General features: G+C 47.0%; 1 protein-coding gene across 1 annotated transcript; it reads left to right on the top strand.

Annotated features, from left to right (window-relative positions):
* Positions 1 to 1315: 1315 nt before the first annotated feature.
* Positions 1316 to 7667, top strand: LOC144127505 (uncharacterized). Its single transcript, XM_077660496.1, has 4 exons — positions 1316 to 1510; positions 3281 to 4079; positions 4973 to 5079; positions 7467 to 7667. The coding sequence occupies exons 1-4, from the start codon at positions 1504 to 1506 to the stop codon at positions 7589 to 7591; spliced, it is 1038 nt and encodes a 345-aa protein (XP_077516622.1). The 5' UTR covers positions 1316 to 1503; the 3' UTR covers positions 7592 to 7667.
* The last annotated feature ends 5750 nt before the right edge of the window (positions 7668 to 13417 follow it).

The following is a 13417-nucleotide window of genomic DNA, read 5'->3' on the forward strand; positions in this document are numbered from 1 at the left end:
GTCCCGTTATGAACGTTTCCTAATTCACCATTACCTGAGCCATGAGCCCATCCTTGGTACCGCGGATTTCGAGCATTTGAAATTCGCATGGAATATACGTTCCTGCGCATCACGACAATGTGAGGTTTCTATGACGCTGCTGCGTTGTAGGATTCCTCGCCTTAATCTATATTTATGCCGTTCGGGGTTCACGCCGTCGAATCTGTGTGCGTCATGCGGGGACGTTGAATCAATAGATCATTTCATCCTCTACTGCCGGAGGTTTGCACGGCAGAGAATTCAATTTTTGGTAAATCCTCTCGCTCAATTAGGTCGGCCGTTTACTCTTCCTGTCCTCCTCTCATTCGGTGCAACCGTGAAATTTAGGGCATGCCATTTGGCAGGTGTGTCAGATACTCCACAAGTATATCATTGCAACCGGGAGATTTTTGTGTTAACCTCTCGTTACCTTTTGTTCTCTCTCAAAATTATTTGCTTTCTTATCAATCCTCAAAATTCAGTAATTCTACTCGCACCGCTTTGTTTCCTTGATTTCCAATTCGATTTCTTCATGCTCAATCTAATTAAGGATTTCCTTTTCATTCATAATCTTCTTAATTGATAAGCCGTTTGAGATTCACTTGGATTAGAACTTCCCTGTTTGGATCTGCACCAAACATTGGCCAATCCCCCACCGTGGGTATGTGCCATCATCTTTCAGGCAACAACAACAACAACATATATTGTCGCCTTTTGTTTTTTCAGTGTGCTAGCGCTAGAGCTTCCACTCACCCCCTTAGCAGTTGTCTGTGCTGTCCCTTTATGTAGGAACGTTGTGGTGACGTCACCAGGTCACGTGACCTGGCTGGCCCACCTGCCACCTAGGCTGCTTCTCCGGTGATTTTAGGTTGCTCCGAAAGAGCAACAACGACTTACAACAGTTCAGTTCAGTGCAAGAAGCCCTTGCCATAGGCAGAACAGAACGAACATACGTCCAAAGAAAGGAATAACGCCGACCAAAACGGTTGTCGCTAAAAGATGTTGTTAAAATAATCAAGAAGATTGCTTCGAACGCACTTGCTGGACACGTGGAAGCAACGGCACACAGGAAGGCCTGGGAACAAGCAGCGATTATGGGAAGATAAAAGGATTGGCTGTCACGCCGATATGATTCAGACTACAGACAAGACCCGAAATCGCGACGAGGGTAATCTCCCGCCTGCGTACTCAAGATGCCTAAGGCGATTACTGCGACGCACTTCAGCTTCGTGCTTTGGGCTTTCAGCTCAGTGAACAAGGCTTCCGCTCGTAAGCTGAAACGTCATTAACATCTTTTAACAACCACCGTTTTGGTCGGCGTTATTCCTTTCTTTTGACATATGAATCTACTACCCGAGCAGACGAGATTTCTTCAAACCTTAGATTTCAAAAGAACGGACAGCCACCCTGCTCGAGCCAATCACCGTCACGAGGTAGAAAGAGACGAAGTGCTCAGTGCTGCCACGTCAAGGGCCGGCCTCAGAGATGCAAGGTGAGATTGAACTTCAAACGTCTAACCTTGCGCTGCACCTAGCCTTGTTCTCGCAACACGCGAAGTGGGCGGGAACTTATCAACGAGGCGCGATAGTTACTTTAGACCCTAAACCCAGAATGTGTTCGTCAGCGTTTACTTCTGTTAAGCCGTTATAGACGGCATGTACGCGAGGTCCCGGGAACCACGACTGAGCGCAGTTTCCACGGTGCACGTCGGAGTAGGTGTCGATAAGAGGATTCAACGAACGCTGAATATTTTCGGCGAGCCTCTGGTCTCTATCACAACGCCAATATGCAACTCAGCTATATCATTAGTGAGAAGATATGTTCAATGCACGTTTTCTATTGCTAATGGTTTGGTTTATGGGGGTTTAACGTCCCAAAGCGACTCAGGCTATGAGAGACGCCGTCGTGAAGGGCTCCGGAAATTTCGACCGCCCGGGGTTCCTTAACGTGCACTGACATCGCACAGTACACGGGCTTCTAGAATTTCGCCTTCATCGTAATTCGACCTCCGCGCCCGGGATCGTTTCTATTGCTAATGATCACTCGGGTGTTATACATCGCTTAAGGCTAGGTACTATAGATTAGAATTTCAGCTTCCCACTTGAACATTTTTCATTCACATCTGCAGGCGCCAAGGGTGGAAAGATGTCATCCTTGGTCCTTGGTTCCTTGGCTTTCATTGTAAACCTGTCAATACACTGCACGTAGAAATATGGGATAGTTGTCAGTTTTTAGCACTGGAGAAATGTTTCCAGCGAAAAAAAAACAACAACGCACGGACAGAAAGAGAGTAGAAAGGCACAGAAATAAGAGGGAGAGGGTAAGCGCTGTGTGCTGTCCCCCTATTGTGTGGTGTCTCGCTGTTGTCCATGTTGTCGCGCTGTGTGAATGCAAGCATAAAGTACCAAGTAGTCCTGAAATTCATTCTGAGCATGCTCTACTCCTGTCCGCGTTTTTTTTTTGCGCTCGAAACTTGCTCATAGCATTACACTGCGGACAGCAGGAGAGACGCATTTGCCCGCTGAGCTGTGCTTTATGTAATATATAGCTGAGGGAAATAACTAAGGCGGTATGTACTTAATCCCAATGCATGCGAATAGTTGGAATATATCTAATTGTTCAAAATACCGATAAAACTTAAGCATTAGTCAGCAAGCTGTCGTTTAAAAGACGTTCCTTTATTTATTACGTGCTCATATGTCGTTCCTAGCTAAGCAGCAGTCAATATTTCACAAGGAAGACTTTTTCTTTAATGCATCTTACACCTATCTATACCAAACCTCGTCGCAGAGTTATAGCAGGCATCAAACAGAGCACGGACTGATCTTCCTAGAATAATACGTTACCCAACTCTGCTGGTGTGCGGTGGAACCAGTTTACCGCTGTCATAGATATTTGTACTGAAAAACAGCGCACACAATACAGGGACGAAGAAAAGAAACGACAACACGAGCGCTGACTTACAACTGATCTTTATTGAGCAACATGGGCACAATATATAGGAAGGAATGAATTTCTTTTCTTGTCCCTGTATTGTGTGCGCTGTTTTTCAGTATGAGTACATACCAACTCGCCCAGTCTTCTACTTTGGCATAGATATTTGTGCTACGCCCCATAAACTACGAAAAGCCCCGGTTGCGTGGATGCACCTGCTACACGCTGCGTATTGAGCTTCGCTCGTCATAAGGATCTCGTCCAATCAATATACCACCCGAGGTATACGGCCAGTGCCAAGTTTCATGAATCTGCCTTCCGCCCGCAGCGCCACCAGCCGCTCAGGGTCGGGTGCCCTGCGCCGTCCACCCCTGCAGCCCGCTGCACCCCTCCAGCCCAGCAGTGCCTCATAATCACGCGGGAGCCGCTTGTCCCGTCCACGACATGCCCTGCAACGAAGAAGACGACCACGACCACGATCCGCTCTACTTCGACCCTCGCCGAAGGACACAGCAGAAAAATCCCGATGAGTGGACCCTCATCAAGAGGCGCGAATTCCTTAAGCAATACGACTCGCACGCCCACGAGCGGCGGCTCCGCGAGCAGGGTGTCCTCGACCGCGGAGTCGCACCAAAGCTCTACGAACTGCCCCGCAATCACCCCTCGCTGCTCCCGAAGCCCCCAGCAGCTGCGGCACGTTTGGTGCAGCCAGCCACCGCAGTCGTACGGGCGCCAACGCAGAAGGGCGCAGCGGCTCCATCGTCAGGTGACCTTCCATCATCCGCGTCGCGCCAGCTGAAGCCTTCCCAAGAGCTCCCGGTAGCCGCTCGCCCTTCGGTGTCCTGGTCGAGGCACAAGGGGCGGCAGGAGCCGGTGCCGACGCCCTCAGCGCGCCAGGCCGGGGCTAAAGGCGCGAAAGTCCAGCGCCAACCACTGCTGGACTCGGATATGACTCTGTCCGACATTTCCCTGCCCAAGAAGAAGAGGAAGAAGAAACAGGACCGGAAGAGGAAAAGGAAACGCCGGAGGAGGGACAACGTGATTATAGTCTCCACGCCCAGTGGGCCGTTCTCGCCCGGAACCCGGGAGGTTCTCAAGAATCGGAAGGCGTTGAAGAAGGCCCAGGAGTGAGTTCATGCAGGGAGGCTTTTTTTTTCTCGTTACTTATGTGGGCTTAGGTGGCCGCACAAGAATAGACGTATTGAATCTCGAGCAGCTAAGCTGTAAGTGATTCTGTTCAAAACAAGAGCTACTTCAACTTAATGTACAGGGTCGGTCAAAAGGTCCCAGGCCACAGGGTCTGCTTTCGACCACTATAGCCGGGCAGCTACGACACCCCCGTAGCCCAAAATCTTTTTGTAGGACAGGAGAAGCATCACCCTCACCTCTGAAAAACTTGGTAGCTTCACTGCCACAATAAGGGACATGATATGCAGCTGAAAAGCAGTGCCTATGGCATTGGAACTTTTTACCAACCCTTTACCTATCTTCTGATTTGTGCGTGAAGTACTGTTTACAGCTTGATAGTTTTTTTTTGCAGGTAAATTGACCCATAATGTACTGCAGTTTTTCTTGATACTAGCTTAATGTCCCGGGCTTCACTGCTGTCCCAAGCGGAAAATACCTCGTACTGCATGATTTTTGAAGTCAAGCCTCAATTCATAAATGGTGTGTTTCACGTACCTATCATAGGTATTTGTGAGGCCACGGGACCTACCCCCCCCCCCTTTTCTGTGCGGCCTTATCAGTTTGCCATAATAATCGAGTGGCACCTTCCCTTCAAGAAAATAATATCCTAAGAGTGCCTTAGCATCGCCTCTGTACGTGTGTCTTGTCTGTTTGTGTCTTGTGCCCTTTTTTTACAGACCAACTTTGCTCGACGCTGCTCAGATCCAAAGCATAAAATGTGTATTGAACAGCCCATAACCGCTGAACTGCAGCAGCTTTCCGCAACCATTTGTTTCACAGTTCCCTGCTTGTGACTAAGTAATTTTCTTGCGTTTTCTGTTTCCACTTGCAGAATGTGGCACATGACCCAATACGCTGGCGCCTTCTGCCTAATTTGTGATATTTTCTTCACTATTCTTGTCCTAGTGGCAGTCATCTACTATCTGTGGCCAAGTGGTGGTGAGTCAATGACGTCTCTTTTTTCCTGCCACGTAACATAGTCTTGGGTTAGATTCCCATTCACAGAGGCCGCATTGAGTGTGAGGCGATATGCTAAAACTCTCGTGTACCGACATTTAGGGGCACGTCATAGAGCTCCAAGTGATTTCAGTTCATCGGGGCCCTCCGCAACGGTTTTGCCAGATCTCTGCTTTGGGGCGTGCAAAAAAGATCCTCAGGTCAAGACATTTCTTGTTTTGCTATCCGGGCCACTGTCCTATGTCCGACATTCTCGGACAAGAATTTTGAACATAGGAGGATTGTAAGATACCCTAATTAAAATATTGAAAGTAATCGTCCATTCTTCTGATATGCAGCAAAATCTTTTAAAAAGTTTCCATCGATCGCATCGAACAGTTATTATTGCCATAAAAAACCAATAGCGAACTCTTTTGATTATAGAAAAAAAAAGTTAATAGAAAGACTGCCGTCGGGTGATCTGCGAGTATATCCATTGTTAAACTGAAATTGTACAGTTTATGAAAAAAATGCCTTCATAAACGCTTTCCCGCTTACAAATGCTTTTGTCCAAAGCTGTTGGGCTTGAATACATGTGCAACTGCTAACTGCACAAAGATGATTCGCTCAGCAACCACTGTTAACTAGCCATAACTGTGAGCGGCGTGCACAATAGTAGGGTCGTTTCCTTCAGACATATATCGCCATTTCTTATCCCAGATCAGGAAGAGGAAATGTTTCAAACAGTAACAAACTATCGACTTTAACGGTAACAAATGAGCGCAACATTTATATGAGAGCGAACCTGCTCTTCTGTAACTAGCTGCACCTGAAAACGCGTGCAGAATGAATGCGCTATATTGTTCACGCACGCAGGGGTTATCGAATATCGGTGCTTCGCATGAAGCACGCTACTGCTAAACGGCGAACAAACTTGGTTCAGGAGCAGAGGATCGCCATTTAACCGGAAAAACCATGGACACGTTAGTGGTGACAAGAGAATACAGAAGGAAACGGACGGCAGCTTGACGCAACATCAACAAACTGATTTTGTTTCATTTGTTGTACAGAGAGATTGCATTGCACAAGATGTTCAAAATTAATCTCTTGGGATCTTTAAAAGCAAAAACTGACCAATGCACGAAAGCTGTTTTTGCACGCGCAGTCCTGGCCATATTATTACGGAGCAGGCTTCGGCACTCAAACTCTTCACGCGTTACATAGCGAAAACAGGGAAGTACATTATACGTATGTTAGCACATGCCACTGGTCGCCTAGTGTATGAACCGTATAAATAATCATGCCTTCTGTATGGAATTGTGAGAAATTTTCAAACACCGAAGCGTGCTCTGTAATATTCTGGACGCGCCTGTGCCAGCGTTGTCGGACCAGGAGGGCAAAAAGTTAGAGGATAAGTGCGGTTAGCAGTCTAAAAATTACGTGAACTGAATTTACAGATATCTAGCTGTTGCATTTAGCCTGAGTGTTATATTGGTAACGTAAAAGCGTTCGTGTTCCTAGACAACTCTGCATAATTCTCCTATCCCGCCCGTGTTCTGAGATACTCTCCTAGCTCCAAATCTCCAAATCAGCCCACCCAGTTAATACCCCCGCGGGGGTTCAGTGGTTAAGGCGCTCGGCCACTGAGCCGGAGCACCCGGGTTCGAATCAGACCGCGGCGGCAGCGTTTCGATGGAGGCGAAACGCAAAAAGGTGCCAATGCGCTGTGCGAAGTCAGTGCACGATAAAGATCCTCAGGTTGTCGGAATTACTCCGGAGCCCTCCACTACGACACCTCTTTCTTCCTTTCTTCTTTCACTCCCTCTTTATCTCTTCCCACCACCGCGGTGGCTGAGTGGTTATGGCGCTCGGCTCCTAACCCGAAAGGCGCGGGTTCGATCCAGGCCGCGGCGGTCGAATTTCGATGGAGGCGGAATTCTAGAGGCCCTTGTACTGTGCGATGTCAAAGCACGTTAAAGAACCGCAGGTGAACGATATTTTCGGAGCCTTTCACTGCGGCGTCCCTCATAGCCCGAGTAGCTTTGGGATGTTAAACCCCCATAAACCAAACCTTATATGCTTTAGTAAAACGAGCTTTTGGGCAAGTTGGTTACTTTGCTTCCACATAACTGCAGCGTAAAAAATTACGAGCACAAAAAAGGGGAGAAACACATACGACACGGACAAAAGCGTGTCTTATGTGTTTCTCCCCTTTTTTGTGCTCGTAATTTTTTACGCTGCAGTTATGTGGAAGCAAACCTTATACCTTCCCTTACGGCGTGGTTCGCAGCTGATATTTGCGCGTGACGCAAATTTTGGCTTTTGTGCAGAAACTTCTGCAGCGGGTTGACGCACAATACATCAACACTATATCCCTTTCTCTTCCGCAGGTGAAGATGGACAGCAAAAGCAGTCTGGTTACAGCGACAGCCCGGACCAATACATCGCGCCAGCCATGTCCATGAATCTGTTTCGCGGACGCATTGCAGAAAACGTGACCGGTTTTCTTCGGTGACACCCCACGATGCGAACACGCTGCGCAGCAGTTGGCCAGAGTCTAGTTGTCATGTCTGTGCGCAATTATATGCAAATTCAGGGAATAAAAGTGTGTGCCTCTCGCATTAATGTACGCTCAAGCTGCAGTTCGCACACTGCAGCGTCGTTGTATCATGCGCCAAATGCGCTGACACTACGGTTACAGTTTCGTGCAAGAAAACCGCAAATTTTTATTTTTTAAGATTTTCTGTCTACAAAAACGTTTGTCAAAATTAATGAGTTGAGGAACTTTGCTTCAAAGTCGCGTAGTGGGGCCCTTGTAGCATCTGTGGAAGCCCTAACTTTTCTGACGGGCGAGAAGAGTTCCCCTCGACTAAGAGGGATATGAAATGGCGGGGATGCTTAACGGGCTACGCTGCATGGCCCGGAAGCAAGCCTTCATCGGTTGCATACTTTCGGCAAAGGCTACATAAAGAGCAGATAAGACGACGCGAAACGCAGCTGCTTTTGTAGTGTCGAGCTGTTGCCTCCGTGCGCTTTGATGTTTCATCACGTAATTCAACCAAGTATGACTTTCAGCTATTTCCGCGTTTTTTTTTTTCTGTGGCTAAAAAAATAAGGATGATTGCGAATCTCCCTAATGCGAAATTTGAGCGCAGCGCTATCAGTGTTTCAGGTTCTGTAGGCTCATTATTTTGCTTTGCTGGGTCGTCGGCCCGTCTGGCGACGATATTGGTTCGATAGTAGCATTAGTTGATCTAGACGACGATGTGCGATGCACAACGTGCGAGAATGTGAATATTAGTCTAATACCAGTATTAATTGCAGAAGACGATGTGCAATGCACAGCGTGAGAGTGTGTTCCAGTTTAATACAAGACGTGATCGGCTGCGCCGAGAGCCTTGTGCTCTGCAGTGGCCAGCAAAGCTGGTCTGTCCGCGGCGCAGTGGGTTCGAATCCCAAGCGCGGTAAAATTTATATATTTATTTATTTATGTTTTGACTCGGTTACACCGACGACGGCGACGCGGCTCAACCCACGAACGGGCGCTTAAGATTGGTTTTGGGGGAACGGAAATGTATGTCGTTAGAAACCGGAACCGCGCCGTAAGGAACGGGATAAAGGAGGGAGTGAAAGAAGAAAGGAAGAAAGAGGTGCCGTTGTGGAAGGCTCCGGTATAATTTCGACTACCGCTTAAGAGCTGCGCTCTAAAAAATCCGCGATTCCTTGTCGCAACCTTCATGCAACAGCGGCGACAGACGAGGTGAAGCGGGATCTGCTGCAAGCAGACTTAAAGTCTGTTTAAACAGCTTTAGACGACGCAATAACAGAACTCATCCTTCAGCGTGATGCAAAATTTGTTAGCGCACAACTCACAATGGGCTTGTCATAACGTAGGTGTTTCAGTAAATTTAGACACTTGACGCAAATATGGTTATTTCCTCTTTCCTATGTCTTTCATGGTTTGTCCTACGTCAGCGTTGTATACAGGGGCTGTCATAACTCGTTACCTCCGTGGCATCGTCTCCTACGGCGTTGGCGAGGGATGACATTTTTCTACCGAAGTAGCGGCATCTCCTACACCGTTCGAGGAGAGAATTGAATCCTGTCCGAGGGGCCGAGTTTCGATGGAGGCGAAGCGCAGAGGGCCCCCGTGTCGTGTGCGACGTCACTGAAAGTGGAAGAACCCCACGCTGTAAAAATCAATTTGAAGCGGTCGACTACGATGCCTTTTCATCTCTTCCTTTTTTCCCCTCTTTCATTCCTCCCTTCGCACAGGGCGGGGTTGAGGTGTCGGTCGAGATTGACAGTGGGTACTGCGCCTTCCCTTTGATCACAACCAATTGTCTTCTCTTCCCTACTAATGCTTCTCTCCCCTTCCTTACTCCCAGACTTGGACAGCAATCCCGATCCGACTTATGAGCGCTGGGAGGCAACCCTTCATAGCCACAGCCCCCTCGACCAGAAATCGCTGGTTGAGAGGGGCCGGATTATGATGGCGACCAATGGGTTCTCGTACTTAACCCACCCAGTTTTTAAGCTCTGAATAAATGTTTCTCCTCCTCCTCCTCCTCCCCGGATGTATCCACTAGAATACAAACGCGGGAGCTTTCCACTACGGAGTCTCTTTCTCTCTGCCTTCTTTCATTCTCTCCTTCTCCTGTTAAAAATTGAAAATTGAAAATTTGTTTTTGAGGAAAGGAAATGCTCTCGCATCTCGGCGGACACTTGAACCGCGCCGTAAGGAAAGGGAAAAAGGAGGGACTGAGAGAAGAAAGAGGTGGCGTAGTGGAGGGCTCAGGAATAATTTCGACTACCTGGGGATCTATAACGCGCACTGACATCGCACAGCTCACGGGCGCCTTAGCGTTTCGCCTCCAACGAAACGCGGCCGCCGCGGTTGGGTTCGAACCCGTGCACTCCGGATCAATAGCCGAGCGCCCTAACCGCTGAGCCACCGCAGCGGGTATTCTCCTCTCATATACGGTGTGTTTGAAGTGGCAATCGAGAAATGACAGCTAATGGGCTTTTACTTTTTCCAAATCCAATTTTCATTTTCATTTTCTTCAATACACGCGCACCCGACGCTGTGGGTCAGTGGTTAAACCAGAGGCGAAATGCGCAGGCATTTCACGACGGAACCATTCCCGCCGAGGAAATGCCGCGCCAATTGTACGCGGTCTGTTCGATTCACCGTAACTATTGATGAACTGTCCGTTTCATATTAGTCCCTCTTCGCAACCACCCTTTTTACCTTATCCGCGAGTATAACGAATACCGCAAGCTCATAGTGCTCGATTTCTTTAGTCAGCGGCAGCAAACGGCATCTCCGTTGCGTCTCGTATTGTCGAAAAACGAATGGCGGAGAGCAGCATCTCATTAATCGCAGAATAGTGGAATGGGCCTTTAGTTTATCAGTGAAAGAAGCAACCCCATGCGTTACCTAAGACACTCCAAACTTCTCATAGGCGGCCTATGGAAAAGCCATCGAAGTAACTCATTGGTGATCAAGTTATCCTGTGTGCAACAGATTTTAATACTGCGCGTGTGACATTATTTTCACGTATATTGTTCTTAATTCTGCTGCAGTTGTCTTCTTGTGGTGTCTGGGGTATTATGTACTCTCTGTAGAAAAGCTACTGTGCAGCATAACCTCGTCAGACCCGAGAAAACCTTCCACTTCTCAGTATCAAGCAAGCAGGTCTCTGGGTGTTCCGATGAATCTAATATATATATATATATATATATATATATATATATATATATATATATATATATATATATATATATATATATATATATATATATATATATATATATATATATATATTGCAGCCGTAGGTTCGACAGTTATCTTTGTATGCATTTTCTCCATGATTTCTGCTCGGGCCTCTGGGCCTACAGAGACATGCAACAACTATTACGATGCAAAGAAACGCGAACAACCCGGCGCCTATGTGCTCTGCTGTTGGGATTTCTTTTCATCGCTCTTTTACCTGGGTGATAAGAAAAAGGCATTAGAGTCTTCCTAGAATGCATCACGGACGACTCTAGCCTCTTTTTGCTACAGCCGAAGTAAAAGCGTGATGAAAAGAAATGCGAACATTGGAGGGCTCAGGCTGCGATCTGTTTGCGTTTCTTTGCATCCCCCTGTATGTCTTAGTCGTCCCTTTAGGGGCAGAGTTGTGACAGGACTGTCCCCTGCCGCAGTAAGAAAGCACCGGCAGTTACCCGTAATTGACATTGCAGAAGACTTCAAAATAAAAAGTTGTCCATGTCAGGCTAGCAGACGCTTATTTAAAAACTAGTATATTCAGCGCTGGTAATTTTAGGTAAAATCAGCTCTATCTACTACCTGATTACATGAGGTATTCAGTGACCTGGATTGGGAAAAGTTGGGGATAAGAGTTAAGGGAGAATACCTTAGTAATCTGCGATTCGCTGATGATAATGCCTAGCTCAGTCACACAGGGGATGAATTGCAAACAATTATCAATGACTTAGACAGGAAAAGCAGAACGGCGGGTCTCAAAATAAATATGCAGAAACTAAAGTAACGTTCAACAGTCTCGGGAGGAAACAGCAGTTTACGATTGGTATCGAAGCGCTGGAAGTAGTAAGGAAATACTTCTACTTTGGTAGTGACCGCAGATCCGGACTACGAGAGGGAACTAACTAGAGGAATTATAATTCGGTGGAGTGCATTTGGCAGGTACTTTCAGATCATGAATGGCCAGAAAGTTAATTGGCCAGATGAGATTATGAAGTTAGCGGGGACAAGGTAGCCGCGGTTGACAGTGGGCATAGTCAGGCTGATGATGATGATGTACGCAAAAGCACAAGGACAAAAACAAATACTCCATAGGACAAGTGCCTAATCCGCGATAAAATCCAGTGATGGTCTTTCCTTTCGGCACTTGTCCGTTCGTGCTGAATTCACAATAGATGACAACGTTATGCCGACCAGCTCTCTTTCTTTTCTCTTTTTTACTCTTGTCTTCACTCCCTTAGCTTTAGCAAAACAACTAGCTAGAAAAAAAAAGCGCACCGCAGAACACTGTAGTAAGTGTCAATATTTTGTTTTCGTTGTTTCATTATAGTCAGTTGCAATGCATCTGCCCTTGCGGACGAACCACTAACCATTCATCAGCTTAGCGAAGCATAGTAACCATGAGAAGGCTAAAGGCATTTCTCATATTATATCCTAAACGCGGATGTCTTTAGTAGCGGCATGGGTGTAATACAAAAAAAGAAATACTTGGGAAAGGCTCACTAAACGTTTCGGTAAAGAAAGATGTTTGTGAAAAATTCATAGTGACACCTAATTACCGTATGTATTGGCAATATGATAGCATTAGAAGCTTTCTTTGGTACCTTTACCGGAACTGCCGTCACTTCCGGTCTAGTGACAGCAAAAAGCGAAATTTTAGGACCAACGAAGTTTTTAATGCTATAGCTTTATAAAAAAAAGGATAGGTTGCTTAACCAAGTATTTTTGAGAGAGAGAAAGAGAAGCACCCCCTCATGGAGGTTCATTTTTTATTCCACTTTCACAATCCCATCGTCTAGCCTTCTGTACTGACTTAAAATCTTGCGACCAAGGCGCCCGTGTGCTGTGCGATGTCAGTGCACGTTAAAGATCCCCAGGTGGTCGAAATTATTCCGGAGCCCTCCACTACGGCACCTCTCACTTCCTTTCTTCTTTCACTCCCTCCTTTATCCCTTCCCTTACGGCGCGGTTCAGGTGTCCAACGATATATGAGACAGATACTGAGCCATTTCCTTTTGCCCCCCAAAAAAAACCAATCATTATTTGTATTTTCTAAAGTGTGCTGATGACAGGACCCGCGAAAGAATATGCTTCTGCTTTCGAAGATCAAAATACGCCTCATGCTGTGATCCGGTACTCCGGCTGACGTATCACGTCAGCACTCCTCGCTCAAAACGGACCCGAGAGAGCTCTTTTTATATAATTACAGACTGCCGCACGGAAAGACTGCCCGACGAACTCCACGCACATCTCTTAACGCGAAACGACTGTGTACGCACTCGACTGCGCTGACAATGGAACGAGGCTGCATCAATGTGCGGGACCGGAAGGCGGAACAGGCCCGTATTTACCTTACACCCACCACCGTGTATGAAGTGCGTGCCTGAGTGGGATCTTCAGGCAACTGGTGCTGAAAGCCCAGAAAAATGCTAACGCCTCTTCAGAAATAAATTTTGTTTTTCGGCCGGCGGATTTTTGCGTTGAAATCTCCTGCTTTTTCGAAGTCGTGCGGGTGCCTTCGTTTCAACCAATAAAAGAAAAAAATTCTAAACTGTGTGGGTCGATAGAAGACAG

The sequence above is a fragment of the Amblyomma americanum genome, chromosome 4 (assembly GCF_052857255.1).
Source record: "Amblyomma americanum isolate KBUSLIRL-KWMA chromosome 4, ASM5285725v1, whole genome shotgun sequence".
In the NCBI taxonomy this organism is placed as follows: Eukaryota; Metazoa; Arthropoda; class Arachnida; order Ixodida; family Ixodidae; genus Amblyomma; species Amblyomma americanum.

Coding starts and splice junctions, on each gene's coding strand:
- LOC144127505 (XM_077660496.1), top strand. Junction 4,080..4,972: donor GCGTTGAAGAAGGCCCAGGA/GTGAGTTCATGC, acceptor TTCCACTTGCAG/AATGTGGCACATGACCCAAT. Junction 5,080..7,466: donor CTATCTGTGGCCAAGTGGTG/GTGAGTCAATGA, acceptor TCTCTTCCGCAG/GTGAAGATGGACAGCAAAAG.